Genomic DNA, 24,924 nt, shown 5'->3' with positions numbered 1-24,924 from the left:
ATTATATTTTCTTAAATAATAACTTAATAGTCCAATGCAAGCTTTGCTAGCAATACCCAAGGGAAGAATAACAGTAGTAGTTAAATCCTTATGTTTACTACTTTGTAATATTATTTGTCTGTAATATAAGTGAAATTTTAGTGAACATTGTATAGGGATTGATGTGGATCATCTGCAGAATGGATTTTTTTAAAGCTCTCAGACTTAAAAAAAATGAGAAAAAGAAGAAATTAAGTAGTGAAAAAAGTTAAGCTGTCTTATTTTTTTATATAGATAATTAGGCTATTACAGCATTTTTTTTTTCAGTCAAATTAGGAAACTATTACACTGAATATTATAAGCACTTTAAGTACTGTTTTTATATAATACATTATTCTGTTTTGATCTAATATCTTCTATTACAATCATATCACAACTTGTCTAGCCATTCCCCATTTGATAGGCATCCCCTCAATTTCCAATTCTTTGCTGCTACAAAAAAAGATGCAATAAATATTTCTGTAAGGCAATAATGCTTTGAGAGCGGCCCTTGTGCGTGAGTGCGTGCATGTGTATGCATACATATGCGTGTAAAAATGCAGTGAAGAACCTTGAACATGAATCCAGGCTTTGCAATTAAAAAATCAGTTTATTCTTTTAATATATCATACCATCACATAAGGAAAAAAATAGGATTACTGGCAGTGTTAGGTCTTTATTTATAAAACTTGGTTAAATTCAGTCATTTTAATTCAGTGACCTAAAGATACACGTTGATGATGCTGAACTGAGAGCTTTATTTTCTTAAAATTTATTTTGAATTTATGTTTATCTTCTCTGAACCATATCCCTTTTTGCTTGCCTAGAGTGCTCTGCCTTTTCCCACTACCATGTCCTTTCTTTCATTTGTGTACATGTTCTGTCACTGTATTAGAAAGCTAGGTCCTTGAAAATTAAATCTGTTCCCTCACTAGTATTTAGTTTCATTGTTTTTTAGTTATTTTGGGCCATTTTAATGGTGTGAAATGGTAAAACAAATTAAAACAACATCTAAATTACAATTTTCATCTTGTGAAGATAAGCATTTTTTTCAAATTTTTATTATTTGTTTCCTCTCTTGAAATGACCTTATAATGGAATTGATACTGTGACACTTTAACAGTTCTTTGTATGTCAAGGTTTATTTGTAATTTATATTTTCCCCAATTTCTTATAATGTAATTATTTTTTGTTTTAAGGGAATTTTCTTTTTTTGTTTTGTTTTAAGGAATTTTCATTTTTATGATGTCAAGTCTGTCAATTGTAGCCTTATGGAATGAATTACCTTCTGTTTGTTGAAGTGAAAGAATTAATCTCACCTTCACAAATTATAATGAATATTTTATTATGTTTTCTTCCCTATTTAAAATAGGAGTGGGGTGGTTGTGTTCATGTCTCAAGCATCTGGAATTCACTGGAGTATATGGTATAAAATGAAAAGATCCCTTCCCCAGATTAACAACCACATTTGTTGTCTTTGATTGTTCTCCCAGATTTTTCAGAAATCACCCTGCTCTTCATTTCTTATAGCACAATAATCCATATATCACAATTTGTCTAACCATTCCCCAACTGATAGGCATCCCCTCAATTTCCAGTTGCCACTACAAAAAGTTGTCATAAATATTTTTGTACATGCAGGTTCTTTTCTTTTTTCTTTGCTCTGTTTGAGATACAAATTTCCTGGGTTAGAGTATATTCAGAGTTTTATGACTCTTTGGGCACATTTCCAAATTGTTCTTCAGGTGGATTAGCTCATAGTTCTGCCAAAGTGTACTCATATATCTATTTTCTCACATCTTTTTTTCAGCATTTGTTATTTTCTTTTTTTGGTCTTCCTGTGAACTCTTTCTAAGACCTCTGGCGTTAATAAACTTTTAAGAAGTGACATGTATCATCTCCCCAATTGAAGTATAAGTATCTTAACCAGTTTCTCACTCTTTTATCATTGTCTACTTCTCTTGAGTCCTATGTTTGAATATTATATAGGGTCTCTTCATTTTTGCTCTTTTCATCAGGAAAACCATAGTTCTTTTTTGGTTTTGTTTTTTTAATAATAACTGATTTCCCCCCATTACATGTAGACAGTTTTAAATATTCACTTTTAAAATTTTTGAGTTCCAAATTTTTTCCCTTTCCTTTGCCCCCTTCCCTAACATAGTATGTAATTTGATATAATTCATGCAATCATGAAATATTTCCATGTTGTTTGAAAGTCATGTTGTGAAGAGACAGTGACCAAAACAGGGGAAAGAAATGTGAAAAATAATATACTTAAATCTGCATTGAGAATCTATCGGTTCTTTCTCTGAAGATGGATAGCTTGTTTTATTATGAGCAATTTGGGATTATCTTGGATCATTGTATTGTTGAGAATAGCTAAGTCATAAACAGTTCTTCATCATGCAGTATTGCTGTTACTGTGTATAACATTTTCCTGGTTCTGCTCATTTCACATTGTATTAGTTTATGTAATTGTTTCCAGTTTTTTCTGCAATCAGGTTGTGCTTATCTTGTACAATCATGTACCACAACTTATCCAGCCATTCCCCATTTGATAAGCATCCCTTCAATTTCCAATTTTGCTACTACAAAAAAAAAGCTGCAATAAATATTTCTGTACAATATGTCCTTTTCCCTTTTATTTAAAAAATCTCTTCCAGAAAAGACATAGTGATATTGCTGGATCAGAGAGCACAGTTTTTATAGCAAGTAGGGCAGGGTTCTAAATTGTTCTCCACAATGGTTAGATAAATTCACAACCTCACCAATAGTGTGTTAATGTCCTCATTTACTTGCATTCCCTCCAATATTTATCATTTCGTTTTTCTGTCATGTTAGCCAAACTGATCAGTGTGAAGTGGGTGTCTCAGAGTTGTTTTAATTTGCATTTCCCTCATCAAATTTAAAGTATTTATTCATGTGACTATGTGACTATAAATAGCTTTAATTTTCTCATCTGAAAACTGTTTGCTTATATCTTTTGAGCACTTAATAGTTGGGAAATGACTTGTATTCTTAGAAAAGTGACCCAGTTCTCTATGCATTTGAAAAAAAGATATACTTGGTACAAAAATGGTTTCATTTTGTTATGGTCTCTTTCTTGTTCATGAATTCTTCTCTTCCTTGTAGAGCTAACACATAAATTATTCCTTGTTCTCCTAATTTATTTATGATATCACCCTAAATCAGAGGTGGGGAGTGTCTAGAGTCTGCAGGTTATATAAAGCCCACGAAATCATTCGCTAAGACAGCCACATGCAATGATGAACTAAAAGCTACGTGTAACAATTTCTCATTGCTTGAGTTCTATAAGTTGATAATTTCGTGTGGCCTGCAAGTGATATTATAAATATCCAAATGTCCCTTGGTAGCAAAAAAGTTTACATGCCCCAAATCACGTACCCATTTTGGCCTTATTTTGGTACATAGTTTTAAGATGTTCCATCTATGCTTTCATTCTGCCTTACTGTTTTCTAGTTTTCTGAACAATTCATAGAAGCTCTTTTGGATTCTTTTTTTATTTGCTCATTCTTCCAACCTACTTTGGACTTTGGTTCTTTTCATTTCTGGAGAGAAAGGTTTTGTCTTACCTGAGCTGTTTTTTTATGTACTTCTGCTACTTTCATAGTGTGGAGCCCTGCATTTAGTTCAGATTTATGAATGGTTATGTAATCTGGAGAGAAGTTTGTTCGTTGTTCTCTGAGTCTGAGCTTTGAAAGTTGTGTCTGTTGGCTTTTGTAAAGTTGAGTGTTAGTAGACTTATGGGACTCAATGTTATCAGGTTCAGAATGACTAAATTGGTCTTGGTCTCTTATACTGGTTATTACACTGAGGGTTTATTCTGAGACTCGAACTTAAAGTGAATGTTGCTCTCTGTTTCTGAGCTCAGAGCCACATTCTTAAGTTTTGTAATTGGTTCTGTGCTCAAGTACTCAGCTTAGGCTTCCCACTACTTCCTTTCCACCCTAGATCTGTGATTTAAGAACTAGATAACAGGTAACAGAGCTGTCCACTGGCTTCTCTTCTTGCATAAGCACTAACTAGTTCAGAGACTCTGGGTTCTCTTTATGCTATAGTGTTTAGACTTAACTTTTCCCTAGGCACTAGAAGGTTCCTTGTGCCTGCCACTTTGTACTCCTGGCCAGCTCCCACCCCAATATTGAACTCCCCCTCCTTCACCTTGTCTATACTGGAAAATTTATTCCCTGTGACTTTTTCTTTACTTTCTTGTTCAGAATTTGGTTGTAGAGTTGTGATGGGAAGCTATGGCAAAAAATGTTTCCTCTTACTTCATTATCTCAACTCCACCCTTGATGATCTGTTTTCCAATGTACATCTCTTTTAAAATGACGTCTTTCATTCAATTTTTATTTTCTATAGGTTTATTAAATACTAATCTTTGTTTCTTTTCCCCTAGTTTTTTCCCCATCGTTTTTATGGGAGTTAACTTTGTAATGTCAGCAGGAAATAACAACTTCACAAAGTTCATATGAAAAATAGGTTTATTACAAAAGAAATGAAATAGAAATGAAATACACGTGGAACCCAAAGTTTTTAGTCCCTTAGTACTTTGATAGGCATATTACATATGTGAATTAGCCTAGAAAATATTGTCATTTTTCCTATAGTAATCCACCTATTCACACATTAGTTATTTAGATATTCCTTTATGAAAGCTTGGTCATTTTTTTTTTTTTTACAGTTCTTATATGGGTAATGTATATTCCTAGGTAGATAGTTAATTATCAAATATTTCAAAATGTTTATTATTGTTAAGAGTTTCTATATAGTATTGTTTTCTTATTAATAGAAAATTTAAAAAAAGCTTATTTTTAAAAATTCATTTAATTCCTATAATTTAGTTTCCATGGTTGGCTTTTCTAAATGTACAGTTACCAACAAAAAGTGATATTTTAGTTTTTTCTTTTCTCATATTAATCCTGTCTTATTTCAGCCACTGGATTTCAGTCAGTAGTTATTTCTTTAAAAAAAAAAAAAATATATATGTATAAAATATAAATATAAATATATATATATATATATTTGCTGAGGCAATTGGGGTTAAGTGACTTGCCTAGGGTCACACAGCCAGGAAATATTAAGTGTCTGAGAGCAGATTTGAACTCAGATCCTCCTGACTTCAGGGCTGATGCTCTAACTACTGCACCACCTAGCTGCCTCTAATCAGTAGTTATTTCAAATGAAAATGATAAGAGTAGGTATCCCTTATTTGTGCCTGTTTTAATGGGATTGCTTCTAATGTTTCTCCTTTGGATATTGTGATAGCTCTTGTTCTAAAGATAAAACTCTCTTAACCCATTCTTTTTATTATTTTTATCATTTATGACTTTTTTTCTCTATTTATTGACTTTATGTAATTTTTTAAAAATTGTTTTATGTTTTATTTTATTCATATCAGTTTTTTTGATGTTGAACCAGAAATTACACATGATACTATTATGCCTGATAACAAATTTCTTGCTGTATTTTTGTATTATACCTGATAACAAATTTCTTGTTGTATTTTTGTGTTTTGTTGACTTGTGTATCTTACTTAGTTTTTTTGTATCTATGTTCATTAGGACATTTTGCCTATATATTTTTTCCATGTTACCATTATTGATTTTTAAATTATACTATATTTGTCTTAAAAATATTAACTGTGTAATACTCCCATATTTCTATATATGTATGGATAATCTCTATTAACTTAGGGGTTATTTGTTCTTAAAAAGCTTGAAAGAATTCTGTTGCCAATCTATATAGGTTAGGTATTGTTTTATGAGATAATTCTTTAATGGCTTTTTTCTTTCATTTCCTTCAATTTTTTTATTTCCTATCATTTCAGTTTTAACAAGTTTATATTTCTATCTAATCATCTATTTTCTCTAGATCTTCTAATTTGTTAAAAATTAGGAAATGCTGTATATAGCTGTATTACTCTTGATTTCTTTTGTATTCTCTTCTTTTTCATTTGTAATTTTCTGAATTTTTGCCTTTTTTTTCTAAGTATTAGTACTTTCATATTTATTTAAGTCCAGGTTTTACATAAGAATTCACATCTCTTGATTATCTAGTTTATTTTTTTCTCCTCTATCTTTAATATTCACTGTATTTTAACTTAGTTTTACATTGTTTTGTTTTAAAAAAAGATCTTTGAGGATTATTTTAATGTAGGGATTTATATAAGAACAGTTTCAATTGGATCCCACAGGTTTTGATACATACAATAATCATTGTCTTTTAGCTTCTCATTTTTCAAGATTTCCTGATCTACCTAATCATTACCAGTTTTTGGTTTTATGCAGTTTTGTAACTTTTTCTCATGTTATTTTTATTCAATTCTTATTTTGGTGCATTTTGATCTGATGATAGAGTGTGTCTAATTTTTGTTTCTTTCTCCTTTGCTTTTTTAGGCAGTGGAAGAACTGTTTAATTTGATGCAATTGTTTGTAGCTCAGAGGCCAGATATGAGAGAGGAGGAGTTAGAAGATATTAAACAATTTAAGAAAACTACTATCAGTTGTTATTTACGTTGCTTGGATGGCCGCTCCTGCTGGACAACCTTAATAAGGTTAAGAAAAAACGTTTTTAGTAAAACCAAAATAATCATACCTTTTATTTAGTGAGAACATACATTTAAATTATTTATAATTCAAGGTAATACCTTCCCTTTGTTGGAGATTATTAATTAAGCTTGAAAAAGAATAATATCCTAGAAGGTAGACCAGCAAAAAAGAAATAATTTCATTCATTCCCTTTACCTGAACCATCAGATTCAATATTTATAGATTGTGGATTTATAGTATTAACAGTAAATATATTTGTTTTTCAGAAAATAGAGGATACTTTACATATTTAGATTAGCAAGTAATTTAGTAACTTAAGAAAAGTGTGCTTTTTCATATACAAGAATTCCAATAATATTTTCATTTGTAATAACAAAACATAAAAATGAAAAAAATCATATTTTAAACTTAAAAGTTAATGAACTTCTTAAAAAGAACCATCTTAGATATTCCTTTAATATATGTGACCAATGTTCACACTAGATTTCACAGAATATCATTGTGTAATACATAATTGTGTAAAAAAAAAAATTTTTTTTTTTTAGGTTAACAAATTCTATCAAAGTAGTTTGTTGAAGGCTTTAATTAATAACTATTTTCATTTAGATTTATCAGCTTAAGAAAAAGAATAGTGGTAGATCATTTGTTACTCCCATCTCCCATCATTTCCTGAAATATAAAGTATATAAATGAATGATAGTTGTCCCTTTTGATAGACTTGCACAAAAAATATTTAATTTCATAGTTCTTCTTTGAAGACCTAATCTTCTGGACAGTTAAGACTCTCTGGACAATTAAGTTACAATTTGTTGGACTACTTCTTGATTTACTATGGGTTGGTCATTTTTTTCTTCTGTTTGTGGGAGAAAATAATGTAAAGATTTCCAACTTGCGAAGAAAGTTAATATGAAAAGATAGTCTTAAAAAATTAAGTTCTCACACTTCATAGAATTTCCAATCCTCTATTTTTGTCCACCTGCATTTTTTATTTCCTTCACAGGTTAATTGTACACTATTTCAAAGTCCGATTCTTTTTGTACAGCAAAATAGCTGTATGGATATTTTTTTTTGTGTGTGTGTGTGTGTGTGTGTATGTATACAGATAGATAGATAGATATAGTATTTAATTTATACTTTAACATATTTAACATGTATTGGTCAATCTGCCATCTTGGGGAGGAAGTGGGGGGAAGGAGGGGAAAAATTGAAACAAAAGGTTTTGCAATTGTCAATGCTGGAAAATTACCCATGCATATATCTTGTAAATAAAAAGCTATAATAATAATCTTAAAAAAAGAATTTATATGAGGTAAGTAAAGAACTCTACACTCTCAAAAAAAAAAAAAAAAGAAAAGAAAGAAAAATTAGTTCTCAGACCATATACATCAGGGAAGTGAGAGGCATTGTGCTGGGAATGTGGAAACTGAAAATCTTTTTCTCACTCTCTTGGGCAAGTCACAGTTCTCCATTTCCTTGTATCTGAGATAAGAAAGTTGGATAAAATGATCTCTGAGATCCTTTCTGGTCCCCCAGATTCTTTGTTTCAAATGTGATTTTTTTTTTTCCACTCAGTCTAACCCAGAGGATTCCTCTATCTGGGGGAACTCCCAGCATAGAAATTCTCTCCAGTTATACAGATTGGCAGTCTGGCAGTATATACAAACATATGTCTCCAACTGCCAGGCTTACAAGGTTGTTTGGGGGCACTGAGATGTTAAGCAGCTTGCCCTTGATCACAGAACCAGGATTTAAACTCAGGTTTCTAAGGCTAGTTTTCTTACCACTATTCCAATTTGCCTTTCATTCAAGTTTTTACAATCTATAAATTGAGAATCTCAGCCCAATTGAATAAAGACCAACATATAATTTTAAATGACTTAACATTTAATAATTAAAAAGTAACAGTGCTTTGATTAGACTTATATGACCCATCAAATAAAGTTACTTATTCTTTGATATATAGCTCACTCTGTAGAACTTTTTGAAAAAAAAAGTCTGTTATTCAGCCTCAAGTTTTAACAATATAACTCCCTTTGATTAACATGTTCCTAATTATCTGAAGAAAGAATAAAATCTTATGTATTAGACCACAAGCCTCAAATTAAAGATGTTTATATTAGTATTAGATTAGTAATCCTCTGTTTAATGAGTGAAGACAGGAGACTATGGTGAGCAGAATAGTTCCTTAAAGTTGTTGTGGTAATAATGTGTTATGAATACATAGCTTACCAACTACCACCACTCAGGTGCTCAGATTAATACTTACTTATAAATATATAAATAGATACTAAAATATAAAATTATTATTTTTCAGCATAATGGACTTTTAAATATTTACTGCTATATGTTTAATCCAAGGGACAAAAGGGGTATACTGTGTTCCCTTCTCAAATGGGCTAAGGAAAGAGCAGCCCTAGCCATCAAAAGCAGGTGATTGCAGTGGGAAAAATAACAGGTAGAGGCCAATGCTATAACTTGCACATGGGAAAATGGATGGTTGAAAAGAGTTCCTGTGGATTTAAATTTCAAGATTTCCCGACTCCTCAGCACTCATCTCTTGCCCATATAACTCTATTTACCTCCTTGGAGCTTCAGGTTAGAAAAGGAACCTATTTCCTTATTCCCAACCTGAGGTCATAAAGATATCAAGGGTGAAGTGATCATCCTACTATTCTCTTATACTATATGTAGTTACTAAAGAAATTAGTTTTTAGTTATTTTAGTCATCTAAAATAAAGTAGTAAGCTCTGATGATTTGTACCAAGAAGCAAGTTTAACTTTGTTTCTATGGGGAAAACAATTCTAAATTGCCAGAATATTTTGTTATACAACTTATCCATAAATTTGGTTTTGTTTGGTTTTTCCCCATGGTACTGGACAAGCTTCATTTTTTATTCTCACATAACCTTTGTACAATTCTTGTAAAACAATATTAATTTTTTTATCAGTGGAGAAATTGAAATGAAATGATTATTTGCTTTAGGTCATTTATGAGTCCAGAAGGAGAATCTAGCTCAATAATCTTAAAATGAAAGTTTTTTTTTAATGTCTTAAAAATAAATGAAAATATTTTTCTATCCCTTCAGTGCCTTCAGAATACTATTAGAATCTGATGAAGATAGACTTCTTGTTATATTTAATCGAGGATTAATCTTGATGACAGAGGTATATACATATGTTTATATAAGCATAAGTGTGTGATTATAAGTGACTTTTTACTGAAAATAAAGGGCTATTGTCAGCATTCCTTTTTTAAAAATATATGTTTGTGTTTGTATAGGAGAAACTGTATTGTTAAGTAAAATCCTGCAATTTATTAACCTGTGATTCTCTATTAACAATATAATTAGATAATTATGGCTATTTTAATGCTTTTTTTTTTTTTTTTTTTTTTTTACTTCTGGAAAGTTGTTTGATTTTTACTTAATTTTTATTTAAAAATTTTTTTAATACTTTAAAATCATTTTAATCAATTTGTGAATGAAGTGATTTTTATTTCATTATTCCATTTCCTCTCTCCTCTCTCCCCCCCTCCCCAAAAACAAGCTTGTTAACTAAATAGAATGGGTATGTTTATTGCTCTATTTGTACATGAGTAACTCATACAGAGGGTTTAAGTTTAATAGTTTAACAGCAAGTTTAATTTTTACCTATATGCATGTTAAGTCATTTTATATTTCATATATAATTTTATATGTATTATATTAGAATTTTATGTAACATATAATAGAAGGCTAAAATTTCGGGTTAGGGTCATTAGAGATAACAGTGGAAGGACATCATTGTTGGAACAAAGAGAAAAAAAGAAATGAGATCTAAAACAGTAAAGCAAGAGTCAAAAAGTAATAAGCTATAGTTTAGAAGTTAGCTAAATGGAGGGAAACATTCCTTTCTTTTTAGACCTTTCTCACTTTCCTGTTTTGGGAACTGTGAATAGCCTGGTGTGCAATCTTCTTCATAGCTACTAGAATGTTAACTCTCACTTCCCAGTTGTTTTACTTCCTCCTCTGCTGTTTTCTGTCCCTTTGTAATCGCCTAAAGAAAAGAAAAGATTGACTCTGAAATATATAGTATTACATCCTCAGACACTTAATACTTCCTGGCAGTGTGACTCTGGCCAAGTCACTTAATCCCTATTGACTTGTCAAAAAAAAAGAAAGAAATCTATAGGATATGAATATTGATTTTTTTTTTTTCTGAACATCCCTCAGAGTAGATGCATTGTTCATAGTGTCTGTGGATCACTAAAATAAACAATGAAACTATAGTAGTGCTATAAAAATAAAGTCATTGCTATAATTTAAACATATTGTTTTTCCATTTTCTGTAGTCATTCAACACATTACACATGATGTATCATGAAGCCACTGCATGCCATGTGACTGGAGACTTAGTAGAACTTTTGTCCATATTCCTTTCAGTTCTGAAGTCTACTCGCCCTTATCTTCAGAGAAAAGGTTTGGTTAATATTGTCTACTTTCACTTAGTTAATTTCATGAATGAAAGAAAATAGATTGATTAGGCTTTATATAACTTCACTACTTTTAGAAGAAGTGGAAACAGAAAGGATACAGTCATAAAATGTCTAGAGTATCAGTCAGTAATTAAATTAGAATTATCTTTTTGTATTGTTTGCCTCTCTCCTTGCTCACAGGAAGGATTACTATATCTTTTCATGAAGTCATAAGGAAATGACAATTCTTGTGTCTAATTTACCACTTGGAATGACTTTTTTCTAGTACAAGAGAAATAACAATGAGGACAGATTTATTTCTTCTGTATATAATTTAAGTATTTCATTTTCTAGAAGATGACATTGATGAGATTCATAATAGAATCACTAAAACATGTATTAAAAGAAATTAATCATATTTAAGTTTGACAGCAGTAGGCATTTCATACAAGTATTAAAGTCTCTTTAGAAGATGTTCCCAGAATTCATTTGAAAGTGTTCAGTGTTAGTATTTTATTTGCAGAAGAAAAAAGATTGTCAGAAAGTTACATTGTTTTGTATTTCATGATGTTTTGGTATATATTTTGTATTTACAGATGTGAAACAAGCATTAATTCAGTGGCAGGAACGAATTGAATTTGCCCATAAGCTCTTAACTCTGCTTAATTCATATAGTCCTCCAGAACTTAGAAATGCATGCATAGGTAAGTTACCTGAAAGGGCCTCACCTGGGTCCTGAAAAGAATGAAGAGAATATTTCTCTGTATATATTTGGTTTTTTAGGATAGTATCAAATTAGTTCTGCTCAGTTAATATTTAACCACTTTTTAAATTTAGTTATTTATTATTGTGCATTTAAGAATAGCATTGACCTGGGAATTAGGAACTCTAAATTCTAATGCTTCCTTAGTCACTAAATCATTTGACTCTAAACATTGTCTATAATGGACAGATTTTTCTAAAAGACTCTTACCCTCAGTCTTCTGGAGTAATCTGTAATTTTTACATGTTTTCAATGGGAGTAAAAGATGGTATTAGTCCTGTACCTCAAAGTACTCTGCCTAGCCTCATGGGATTCATTCAGACTATTTTTTGGAAGTCATCCAACCGAACTAGGATCCTAAAATATAAGTGATTAGGGTTATCTCTCAGTTTAAAAAACTTTATACAAAAGATTTATTTCCAAAACTTGAGGTTACTGACATAGCCTAATATCCCTAAAGTTTACATAAAGTTACTAACATGTTTTAGACATTTTCCTTAACTGTTTCTGTTTGAGACTCATTGTTGTACTAAAGTGGAAGCAACAGAAGTAGGTACTGGATTCAATAGTGTCAGGTTTTGTTATGCCTAACAGCTATACTAATCCAGGACTTTATTGTATCCTTCAAAGGTTTCTCCCAGTAACAGAAATAAATAGTTTCTTTTCCCCTCATCTTTGACTTCTTTAGTTATTAGTCTAGCTTAGGAATTTGTGAATTTAATTGCAGTACATATGAATTTCTAATGCCCAAAATAAATTTTTATTTTCAGATGTCCTTAAGGAACTTGTGCTTCTGAGTCCTCATGATTTCCTGCATACTCTAGTTCCATTTCTACAGCACAACCATTGCACATATCATCACAGTAATATTCCAAGTATGTACATATATAGCATGATATCTTAATGTTTGGCATTTGATCTTTTTGGACACTAAAATCTATGAAATTTCATTCTTTCCCTATAACCTTTTCTATCCCTTTAATATCCTAGTGTCCCTTGGACCTTATTTCCCGTGTCGTGAAAATCTCAAACTAATGGGAGGGAAAAGCAATATCCGTCCACCACGTCCTGAACTCAATATGTGCCTCTTGCCCACGATGGTAGAAACCAACAAGGTATGTTGGCATGCAGGAAAAAATAAGTTTTTCTAGATCAAGATGATTTACATTGTCCTTTTGAAACATCATTTCAACTAAACTAATATTTATTGAACTCCTACTATGTACAAGGCACTGTGCTGGGCTCTTCAGAGTATTGAAAGACAAGTAACACAACAGTCTTCTTGTCTTAAATGGACATATGTTAGAAATGTTCATTTTTGTGCATTTTAAAATTCATTTATATTGTTTTCCTTTTAGTGTATGAAATAAGGAGCATAAGTTGTTGGTTTTGAAAGTAGAAGCAACATTCTTAGCATGTTTCATGTGTCATCCATAGTTCAACTGTGATTGTGGGCTGTGGCTCTTAGACCCAAAATGTCAAGTAGGTTTTTATCACCTTTCTTAGTAAATAGCCTTTTCAGCGATTGACTCATATCACTGTATACAAAATGCTATCCTAGTGTCTTGAGAAGAATTTAATATGGTTTGTTGATAGAATCATTATTATTACTCTTTCTCTGATCCCTGTCTTCAAGACACATATACTGAAAGTTAAAGCAGATAGAGGATCTAAACATCTTCCATGCATGCTTCTCTTCCTACCCAACTATACTTGTTATTTAATTTTTCGTCCTGTAACTCTCCACATCTATATTTCTTTCCTCCTCTCCTTCCCCCCTTTTATCTTTGGAGTTTAGCTATGATAGAGAAGTTATGGGATCTAGTTTATAAATTGAATAGTGACTGATATATAAATAACCCAACATTAATTCCAAGAAGTTAATTGAATTCTTTTGTTGATTTTTTTTTATACATAAGTAATTGAAGCAATAGGTTTAGCAACCATAAATAAATTTTACTTAATATTCAGTATGTGGGAAAGAATAGGTACTAGTAAATGACAAGGCCACATTGATTGCTCACTGAAAATAAATTAGAACTAACAGATGTCTTAACACAATATCAGTGGAATTTGAGGATTTTTACCAAGTTCTTATTATAATTTATATCATTAATAATTTCAGTAAACTTATTACTGTAGCCACATACTGTCTTCCATTTATTATACAATTTAAGTGCAACCATTTTATCATCTTTAACCTTCAGGGCAAAGATGACGTTTATGATCGTATGCTGCTAGACTACTTCTTTTCTTATCATCAATTCATCCATCTATTATGCCGAGTTGCAATCAACTGTGAAAAATTTACTGAAACATTAGTTAAGCTGAGTAAGTATGCAAGATGAGCTGTAAATTCCACTGAATGATTTAAAACCCAAACTATCCAGGAAGGGGAGCAAGACACAAACAAACTACAAAAAATCCCAATTCTTTGTTTTGTTTTTTACAAAAACCAATGTTATAATTATGATTTTTGGGGTAAATTTTCTTTTTGCCAATCAAACACCAACTTAGAATTTTTGTTTTCTATGTTGTTTTCTAGCACAAGGTTACAGTTGGCCTTAGAAAATAAAGGAGTAAAACTTTCTAAAACAGTTGACCTATGTTTCTTCCAACCACTTTAATCTATAAGATCTTAAAACTAGCCCCAGCATTGCCCAATATTATAGGGAAAACTGTCTGGTTCATGAGTGACTTTCTAAATAGACTTCAACTGCTTTTCTCTGTTATCTCCCCAGTCTTTTTTTTTTTTTTTTTTTTTTTTTTTTTTTGTGATTGAAAAAGTAGACAGAGAAATACAGTAAGTACCAGCTATGACTAGAGATATCACTACCAAGAGTAGGTAGGATTGGTTTCTTAAAGTGAAATAAAAGTGTAGCCATTTGGAAGATTTCTTATTCAGGAAATGATGAATTGGAAGAAGTATGGAAGAACACATAAAAAAATAAAACATAAACAATCTTTTAATTAAAAGAATTCCAGGTAATTATTAGTAAGATAATTTTTCAAAGATATTATCCTAATCAGTTATTATATTAGGAGACTGTTTTCACAGTGTTTGATATCATTAAAAGCCATGCCCCTATTAGCTGTTACATTAGAAGATAATAGAACTAGAGCAGGACTTTGGGTGGTGAACTTTAACCCTGTCTAGGATTTAAGGCTAAATTTAAATTCCCATTGGTAGGCTAAGTTCAGATAAGACAATGGGAAATACCTAGAAACTATGTCTTGAGTTATATAAACCTTAAAAAAGGAAACACAAAAATTAACCACCTATGTCAGAAAGAAGTGCAGTACAACAGAAGTAATTATTTATTTTGGAGAATCTAGTTACAAATTGTAACATGCACTTGGTAACTATGTGACTTTAGGCCAAACATTTGCCCTCTATAAGCCTCAGTTTCCTCATCTGTAAAATGATGGCATTGAATTAGATCACATGATTCTAAGATGAAATGCATTCTATTAGCCAGATAAACTGGTTCTAGAAATAAGTTGACACACATAGCATTTATATCAAAACCCACAAATGCCAAGCAGCTTTGAACCTTTCTAAATGTGTACCTAAAAATTCACATAACTATGAAGACTGTGAATAGAATTTTCTTTAATACCCTCTCTGACCAAACCAATTGATATTAGAAGATGGCTTGAAGTAGTAAGGTTTGCACTTATGATCATCTTGGGAGAGGTGGTGGAGATTTTAATTTTAAATGCAAGAACTTGGTAGCTAGCAGTCTTTCCTATCTTATAAAATGGTGAAATGGTAATGGTAGGGGGATTAGCTTGATTGGTTGGGCTTTAAGTTTAGATGATTCATTGAATAAGAGTTTTGAGGACATTAGAGCTATCATATTCAAATGAATTAATGTATAATGACATGCATTCAGTTGCAAAGTATTTCATATTTATGGATTTCTTACTGGTGGTGGGAACAGAACAGAAATACCCAATAAGATATTTCAACCTCTGGAGCAGAAAAAATCTTCAGTTCATAATGATAAATTTTACCTAAAAAAGAAAGTATAAGCTGGTTCATAGGTACAAGAATATGATATAATTCAAAGCTTGACTGGTTATAAGTTTATTCTTAATGATTTCATTTAAAGGTTCTCAAGCAGAACGCTTATAACTACCTAAATCAGAAAAGTCCATCATTAGTAGCTGAAGCAACTATACAACAATTCTCAAAATCTGGGACTATTTATATAGGTCATCTGCTAAATAACTCAGGAATCTAATATCCCAATTTGTAGTTACGCTAAATATGATACTCTGTTTTCAGAATCTTTTCTGAGTACCTAACATTAGATTCAGTGGTTTCATAATTGAAAGGAAACAGAGAAATTAATGTCTCCTTGAGTGTTGATAAATTTGGCCACCCTATTTGATAGAGTGAAGAACTTTGTTTCTAGCAGGGACTTTAGAGAGCACGTGATTGCTGTTATTTCTGAGAGATTACTATATCTAGATGTCGTTATGGGGAATAATATCCAGTATGGATGCCTTGATATATTGGATGAAATCTAAGCCAGTGCACGCAACCTCAACCTAGCTGTGTCATTGAGGTAAGGCCTGGGATCTAATAGACATTTCATTATCTCTAGGTGTTATGGTAGTTCCATCTAGAAGTTGAAGTCAATAAGTAATTCTGCCTCCTCTTGCTTATATTCACCAGTTATCTATATTACTGAAGACATACAATCCACATGAGTAGAATCACTTTATCTGTTGCTAATCTATTGATCTGAGGAGCAAACCAAAATGTTAATTTGTCGCACACTGTAGAGTATAACTTTGAAAATAAACAGTTACAGAGATATATGTTCTCTCAGCTTTGAGAACAATAATTTAAAATGTTCTTCAACATAAGAGAAGAGACCTTCTGTTTTACTAGTTTTATTTGGGTAGATTCTAAAGAGAAGAAATGGAAGTGTCATAAATTTTGTTGGTAGTTATGGCTTGACTTCACATTAAAAAGGTTTATGTGTTAGTGGCCTCCAGATATTTTGTGGCAGAGGAATGAAGAGACTAAAGATCCTGATTGGTGTATGTATATATAGCAAGCTGTTGGTCTGATGAATTATTCTTGTATGTGTATGTATGTGTATCTTGGGATATCTAACTTGCTGATGGATTAGATAGAAAAGGGATAGCTTTTGTGTTTTGTCAAATGGGAGCCTCTTTTAAAATTCAATTTTGATTCTTCATCATGCTGCAGAAATAATCCTGGATTATATTCCTAGGATTCTAGTCTCAGATCCTATGACAGACTTCTATGTCTAAGGAAAATAAATGCTTTCTTTTTTGTTATTTTTTGGCGAGAAGGAAAGAATCAGATCAACTCAGTAAAAATATTTACCAAGTTTTGGAAGAGCTTAGAAGCTACCATCAGTTAATGGAATTCCTATACCAGGTGAACTATCAGGGTAAAAATATCAGGGATGAGGCTAGATGAGGCCTTGTTCCCTCAATTCTAGCTTTTTTTTCTCTCTCTCCCCATCTGTCTGTCTACCTATCTGTGTGTCTTTCTATCTATTTCATTGGGGGGTGGAGGGGAAGTGTGTGTGGGTGTGGGTGTGGGTGTGTGTGCGCGCGCGCGCGCGCGCGCTTACCCAAAAAAGCCTTTGGGCATCCTAGGGAAGCTATAAGGCTTTCCTTTTCTAAGATTATCTTATATTCTTCTTCAAATCTGTTTCTCCTCAAATGGTGGGAAGTCTTCCTAGCTTCTGTTTACCAATAAGACCATATATACATGAACCTAGACATAAGAATAGGTATCTATGACCATTTCTACCCTTCAAACCGTAGCGTTTTCTGGTGGTATCTGTCATACAGAAGCATTCACTTCTTCTCAAGTCATTTCTAAGTGATCATGTTGGAACATTTGGTTGCTTCTGGATGCCATGGAGAACTACAAAGCCCATTAGTAGTGAATCTTTCACATGATAGAATTAAAGGCTTAGAATGCTAGCCTGGTAATTATTTCTGATCACTTGGATTTAGGTGTTTTTGATGCTACTGGTCAGAGTTGGTTTTTAGATTTGTTAATTGCCTTCCCTTACCTTTGAAAGAATAACACGAGTTCAGTTACTAAAACAAGAAGTTCCTCAGAGGTAGGATTTGATTCAGAAAATACATGTAAATCTTTTTTGTAAACCTTAAATACTTAAAGATTGTTATTATGTTAGCCTTTTTTCTGTCAGAAGAGAAACAAGTTGCTAAGTATATTTAATTCCCTGGGTTAAACAGAGAATCTCCATGGAAAGAAAAGACACTCCACTCCATCCCCTTTAAGGCAGTGATTGAAATGTTCCAAGCCAGTAAAGAGCAGTTTGGTACAGTGGAAGTCTGGAAGGCTTGATTCTAGTTCCCACTCCATCAATAAACTTCAGGAATGTATTTATATACTCTGGGCTCAATTTTCTCATCTATAAGTAGGAAGAACTTGGGTCTCCCCTAAAAAGCAGAGTTTGATTCTGTTCTTCACCAATTCACATGAAGAAGAAAGGGGAAATCTTCCCTGATGTATTGAAATATAACATAGTCATTTCTGTTTTTCCAAGAGAGGGAAGGGAAAATTGGCAAGACTTTATAATGGAGCCTGAGGCAAGGCCAGAAATTTTGTGAATAATGTGAGTGGTGCTGGACTTGTCACTTTATTATAAAACTGACTGAGACAATTCTTCCATCTTTGAAGATAAAAAACTAAAAGAAAGGAGAACTCTGACTTCTAGTACTCTGCACTCTTCTGTAGTCTTACATCTCCTCCCTTAGGAGCTCTAAGTGCGCTCTGAAAAATATCTAACTTAAACAGAAGGGACTAAAGACTGTGAATTATGGCAGCAGCTTTCATGTTGCTCCTAATTAGTCCTCCAACTCAATAAGTATCAATGAAATAGAATTCTTTCAGAACCAAAAACACTTGAATGAATTCTGTTCCCCTTAAAAGTACATTATTTAGATATAGCGAATATACATAGTTACAAAACAAAATTAGCTATGATATTGATAATGCAAGTTCAGTGCATCATTTAGTGTAATTTATAATTGTAACCTCTTCTGATTTCTTTTCAAATATTAGGTGTCCTAGTTGCCTATGAAGGTTTGCCACTTCATCTTGCACTCTTCCCCAAACTTTGGACTGAGCTATGCCAGACTCAGGTAAAGAAAATGAGTTTCAGATCATTCAGCTCCTAATCCAATAATCTGTCATTTTAGGTAGACAGTTAAATTGACTAGAAACTGGTAAAGTTTGGAATATTGGTAGGTAAAATGAAACTAAGAAATATTAACTCTTTATTAAACATAGGACAACTATTTTCTATTGAACTTTTCCAGCCCTCTACTATATTTGCATAATAGGAAGGCATTTGTAATAAGTATTTCACATTGAATTTCTCAGTACTGTGGCCCAAAAAGTCCAAAGCAAGACTATACTAAGAAAAGAACACATGTAATTTCTTTTTCCACTGTACGCTATCCAATTCTCCTTGTTCTTTATGATACTAGCAAATGTGCTTTTCTGTAGAAACTACTTCAGCACCAGATTCCTACTTGTCCTTTGAAAGAAGTCAAGAGCACAGAAAAAGTGAATTTACATAGATAGGAGCTTAACTACTTTGTTAAGAGCCTGGGGGAAGAAATATATCTGTATTTATATATATATATATATATTTTTTTTTAAAAGAAAAATCCCTTAATTTCCTTCCTTTAGATTACTGAATCCTAAGGATTTTCTTCTCTAAGAAAAGCTTTTTTAAATTGATGAGTTTTTAAAAAAGATTCTATGTGTGGCAGTTTTATTTTGAATTTTGTGAAAACAAGATACTTCACTTATAATTTTCTTATGTTAAAAAATATGTTTAGAGCATAGTGCCTTGAACTTAGTAACCACTCAATAAATATTTGTTGATTCATTTGTGGGTTAATTACTAAAATGGGATGTCTGTTCAAGCAGCGGATTAGTTCTTTGTTTTTTATTTTGTTGTTGTTTTATTTTCCCTGAATTTCATTCTCTTTGAGGTTAGTTGCTTTTCTAATTGAATTCCTCTTTTCTGTGTTTGCTGTTTCTATATTTGATATTACCTGATTTGTTTTTAGGAAGCAAAACATTTTTTTGCCAGCATACTTTTATGCCCCTTTTACCTTTTCTCATCTCTCACCACACTCAATAGCAGCACCAAACCATTTGATATTTATAAAACCCTTCCAGACCTACAAAGTTCTATAGCCATCTAAGCTGGAAATTGAAGAAGGAGACTAAGTAATAGTCTTAACCTAACCCTGTAAAATCAATTTCCACTAAAGATCACATATCCTGGATTGTTGAGTTATAATATGAGAATTTACCCAGCATGGTATAGTAAAAAGTTGTTTGTACAATTTACTTTCTCTCTTTTTTGGTCATAGTTGTCCCATCAATAAAATGAGAGGATTGGATTAGATCAAAGATTTCTAACCCTTTTTTGAATCATAGACTCCCTTTGGCTTTCTGGACTTTTTCTCAAACAATATTTTTAAATTCATATTTGCCAAATCTAAAACTAGCTAGTTCTTAGAATATTGTCTCTTACTCAGCAGTTGATAGTTCTGGTAAAAATAGAACTCATGCTCTTATCATCCTGAAATTGCCCTAACAAAACTTCCTGTCTATTAATGACAGCTAAGTGGCACAGTGGAAATAATGCTGGGCCTGAAGTCAAAAAGACACATCTTCTTGAATTCAAATCTGGCCTCAGGTACTTAGTAGTTTTTTACTCTGGGCAAGTCATTTAATTCTGTTTGCCTCAGTTCCTCTTCTGTAAAATGAGCTGAATAAGGAAATGACAAACCACTCCAGTATCTTTGCCAAGAAAACTTCAGATGGGGGTCACAGTGAGATGTGACTGAAACAACTGAACAACAAAAAAATTGGATTTTTTTTGTTTTTCTAATTGAAAGGTATTTGGAGACAGGAGAAGGGTGAGTTTTGAATATTGCCTCTGATACTTAGCTGTGTGACTGTGGACAAGCTACTTAACTTCTGTGACTCTGTCTTCTCTTCTGTAAAATAGTCTGTAGTGCTAACTTTACAAGGTTATGGTGAGGATCAAGTGAAAGAATATGCTGAAAACTCTTCATAACTATTAACTATACCCTTCCAGTTCTACATCTATGATGTTTCTGTTCAGTTTTCTTCCTTACATAGCCAAATTAAAGCATAAAAATATAAACTTTGATCTCAGTGGTTCTCATCAGATCCCTTTTAACTTGAGAAAATTTCTTGAACAGATAATTGTACTATTCAAAAAATGCATTGATGAAAAGCTCCCATGAATCTGTATTTTTGTGGATCGAAACTGCATCTATACACTTTTTAAAATTAAAAAGTCATTAAAAGGTATTTTAGCTTATTTATAATAGGAATTCCCTGTCTTTCAAGAGACATTGACTTTCTGTTTGGAAACTATTGGCTTTATCTAATTCTATGTCTATTTTTTTATAGACAGCCATAAGCTTAAATGATTAAGTGAAAATTACATCTGTTTAAAATACACCATTTGTGTTTAAGAACTTTGTTTATGTAAAACTGTCAGTTTTAAACTAGAGTAAAACATCATCCATCTAAAAATGTAATATATTTAAGAAGGAGAGTTTGTTTGAAGATGGGCTTTATGCTGTATTAAGAGGATGGGGGTAAAGGGAAAGAAGCAGATTAGTATATAGAAAATGAATTATTTGAAGGTAAATTTCTTAGCACTCGAAGAACAAAGCACATAATTGATATTCTGATCCATGAATCCTTTTATCTGTAAGATGATCACTGAAGATAATCTTTTATCTATAAAAGCTATAGTGTAATGAGAGTGTTGGCTTTTTTTTTTTTTTTAAGCAATGAAGGAAGCCACTACTCTTTAAAAACATTTTATAGGTTTAAACCTTTCACAAATTGAGATTGTTTCCCTTATCCCTATCCCAAATTCTTCCTAGTAATAAAAGTGTTTTAATTTTACTATGAGAATACTTATAAACATGTTTAAGTATAGTTATTTAGTAAAAACTTGATTCTCTATAAAATAGCACTATCTAAAGAAAAGGGTAACTTTAAAAATATCGCTGTTAGTCTTACAGAACAGTTGCAAATGATTCTTCAATTCAAACAAATTTTAAAAAATAATTTCATTTCACTTAACTAAAATAGGAAATGTATTACTCTTATGTATGTCAAAGTTTTAGATTATTTCAATGCTTCTTTTTCCCATTTTTAGTCTGCTATGTCAAAAAACTGCATTAAGCTTTTATGTGAAGATCCCGTTTTCGCAGAGTATATTAAATGTATCCTAATGGATGAAAGGACCTTCCTTAATAACAACTTTGTATATACATTCTTGACCCACTTCCTCTTAAAGGTATGATTTGCTTTTTTTGTTTTTTAATAAAAATTCATTCCTTCTTATTCATTATTGAAGTTTTATTTTCATAATGTAGGCCATTAGAAGCTTAAAAATGTGTGTTATTTTTCAGGTTCAAGGTCAGGTGTTTTCTGAAGCAAATTGTGCCAATCTGATTAGCACTCTTATTACAAACTTAATAAATCAGTATCAGAGCTTACAATCTGATTTCACCAACCGAGTTGAAATTTCCAAAGCAAGTTCTTCCTTAAATGGGGTAAGATTTAGACAAAGTACATTCATATAAAAAAATTACTTGTGATTCACTTAATATGTTTGAATTTTAGCTTTAGCATAATTTAGCTTTTAAAATAAATACCTTTGTATTTTCTTGCTCTTGTGATCCACACTTTTAACCAGCAGAATAAATATTAGAACCAATAGGTTAAAAGCACAACCAAGGAATGTCCTTAGTTCCTGTTGCCTAGAAATGAAGACATAATCTCAAACCTTTATTCTAAAACTATCATTGCCTAAGACTGTCTTTGTCCAAATTAATCTGATTGTTGCACTGTCATATGTTGTAAAAACAATAAATACTGAATAGTACAGGATTTGTTCATCTATTTTCTTTTAGTGGCATAATTTTCTGTCAGGAAAATAAACAACAGTGTGAAAAACATATGGTAGTATTGAACAGCAGTGATACTAAGATTAGAAACTTGTGAGATGGAAAGGAATGTATAGAAGGAAAAAGCTTGCTGTTTTTAAAATCATTAGAGATCAGGTCATGAAACATAAGAAGTACTCTGTGATCATAGATGAAACACTATGCCTTGAAAGATTAAGTCAAATATAAATAATTTGCAATTCCCAATTATCTTCTCTTAATAGGATGTAGAATTCCCTTGGCTTATATTTTGAAATAGTAAGCCTTTCTATGGGCTTTTGTTTTCTCTTGGCTAAATTTGCTTTTCTTTCTAGAAGTTACTAGTTAGCTCTGTAACCTGGCTCTGGCCCCATATGTAATTTTTTGGGTCTCTTGGTACTAGGAGCATAATATTAGGAGATTATATACACTTTCCCCCACCCCTCCAAAATTTTGAATTTTTCATATTATCATGGATTTTTATAGGACCTTCGAGCACTTGCTTTGCTCCTTTCGGTGCACACTCCCAAACAGCTGAACCCAGCTCTGATCCCAACTCTTCAAGAGCTTTTAAGCAAGTGCAGGACTTGTCAACAACAAAGAAATTCACTCCAAGAACAAGAAACCAAAGAAAGGAAAACTAAAGGTTGGTTATTATGTATTAATTTGGACTTGTATTCTGTGGGGTAGGAAGTGAAGATTATGACATGTAGTTCATAAAAAGTTCCCTAGTAAAAAGGGTGCTAGAAGATTTGGGGGTCACACTGGAATTCTAGTTCCACTTAGCTCTGTGACTTTGGGTAAAATCACTTAATCTGTCTAAATCTTTTCTATAAAATGTAAATAATACTTATTTATCTTGAGGCAGTTGTGAGGATTATAGAATTCAGTTGAAGGTATCTCATTGGCCATTAATTTCAACCAGTACCCAAAAAAAAAGACTTACAGACTTATAGTATATCACTGGATCAGTGATTATGGAGCTTTCATTATTTCCAAAACTCTAGCCCATTCTCATTTAAGATAGTTCCATTTATTACAAAGTTTTTCCTGAAATCATGAATTGGTCTCTTTGAAACTTGTAGCCACTGCTTCTGATTCCAACATCTGAGACCAAGCAGAACAAGTCTTAATCCTTCTTCCACAGAGAGGCCCTTTAGATACCTGAATCCAGCTATCATTTCCCTACTGAGTTTTCTCTTTTCCAAGTTTAATAGCCAAGTCGTTCATGCCGTAATTTGAAGGTCTTTTCTTCTGGATACATTCTAGCTTCTCAGTATCCATCTTTAACTGTGACTACCAAAGTTGAAATTGTGTTCTGATCAGAGCAATGCAGTGGTACAGTGCAGTGCACCTCCATTATTCTTGGAAATTGTCTCCTCTTTTAGTCCATATTAGTTTGGGCTTCCTTCCATTTCATACTGTTCATTTTGAGTTCAGACTCCTAAAACATCAGATCTTTCTCAGACAAAATGAGGATAAATGATACCTCCCCCATTCTGTATTTGTGGTTTGTTTATCCCTTATAAGATTTTCCCTTTAAAACTTATCTTATTAGGATAAATTCTAGGTGTCAGAGTGGATTGAGTTCCAAGCCTGGAATCAGGAAGAACTGAGTTCAAATCCAACTAGCTGGTTGTATTTGAGCAAGTCAGTTACTATACCTCAGAAGACATCATTTATAAAATGAGGCTCATAATAGCAGCTACCTCCACGATAGTGGTCAAAATTGCCATCAAATGAACAGTAATTGTAATGAGCCTAGTGCAGTACCTGGCACAAAGTAATGGCCATGTAAATGTTAACTATAATTATAACAAATTCTGACTCTCATCCAACCCTGCCAGATTTTCCTCCAGTGTTTCATTGAAGGATGGAGGTTGAGGGTGTTGCAATGATCTTGGGTTCTTGAAAACTTATTTAACTCTGGGAAGTCTGACTCCCAAGCCAGAAAAGTATGTGCCTTATAGTGGACATACTTATGGTGAGGAGAGACAACTCTTAAAACTGAGTTTTTAGAGAGCTTGTTGTCTGTTAAGAAAACAATGCTCACAATAATGAAATTAAAAGCTTTTGCAATATACTATAGA

At 32.1% G+C, this 24,924-nt stretch overlaps 1 protein-coding gene across 2 annotated transcripts in view; it reads left to right on the top strand.

The window, feature by feature from the left end:
- USP34 (ubiquitin specific peptidase 34) overlaps nucleotides 1–24,924 on the top strand; it is a 271,113-nt gene that overhangs the window by 244,792 nt on the left and 1,397 nt on the right. Inside the window, exons 69-79 of one of the 2 annotated variants that reach the window (XM_051975343.1) lie at nucleotides 6,438–6,595; nucleotides 9,677–9,755; nucleotides 10,921–11,047; nucleotides 11,640–11,747; nucleotides 12,577–12,681; nucleotides 12,797–12,921; nucleotides 14,014–14,137; nucleotides 18,897–18,976; nucleotides 22,063–22,203; nucleotides 22,319–22,462; nucleotides 23,321–23,480. In XM_051975343.1, the coding sequence (XP_051831303.1) occupies nucleotides 6,438–6,595; nucleotides 9,677–9,755; nucleotides 10,921–11,047; nucleotides 11,640–11,747; nucleotides 12,577–12,681; nucleotides 12,797–12,921; nucleotides 14,014–14,137; nucleotides 18,897–18,976; nucleotides 22,063–22,203; nucleotides 22,319–22,462; nucleotides 23,321–23,480 (1,351 nt within the window). The remainder of the gene's footprint in view (nucleotides 1–6,437; nucleotides 6,596–9,676; nucleotides 9,756–10,920; nucleotides 11,048–11,639; nucleotides 11,748–12,576; nucleotides 12,682–12,796; nucleotides 12,922–14,013; nucleotides 14,138–18,896; nucleotides 18,977–22,062; nucleotides 22,204–22,318; nucleotides 22,463–23,320; nucleotides 23,481–24,924) is intronic. The other variant, XM_051975344.1, reaches the window with a different exon arrangement.

The sequence above is a fragment of the Antechinus flavipes genome, chromosome 2, assembly GCF_016432865.1.
Source record: "Antechinus flavipes isolate AdamAnt ecotype Samford, QLD, Australia chromosome 2, AdamAnt_v2, whole genome shotgun sequence".
In the NCBI taxonomy this organism is placed as follows: Eukaryota; Metazoa; Chordata; class Mammalia; order Dasyuromorphia; family Dasyuridae; genus Antechinus; species Antechinus flavipes.
The sequence above is the reverse complement of the archived record's forward strand: the minus strand, read 5'-3'. Positions and strand labels throughout refer to the sequence as shown.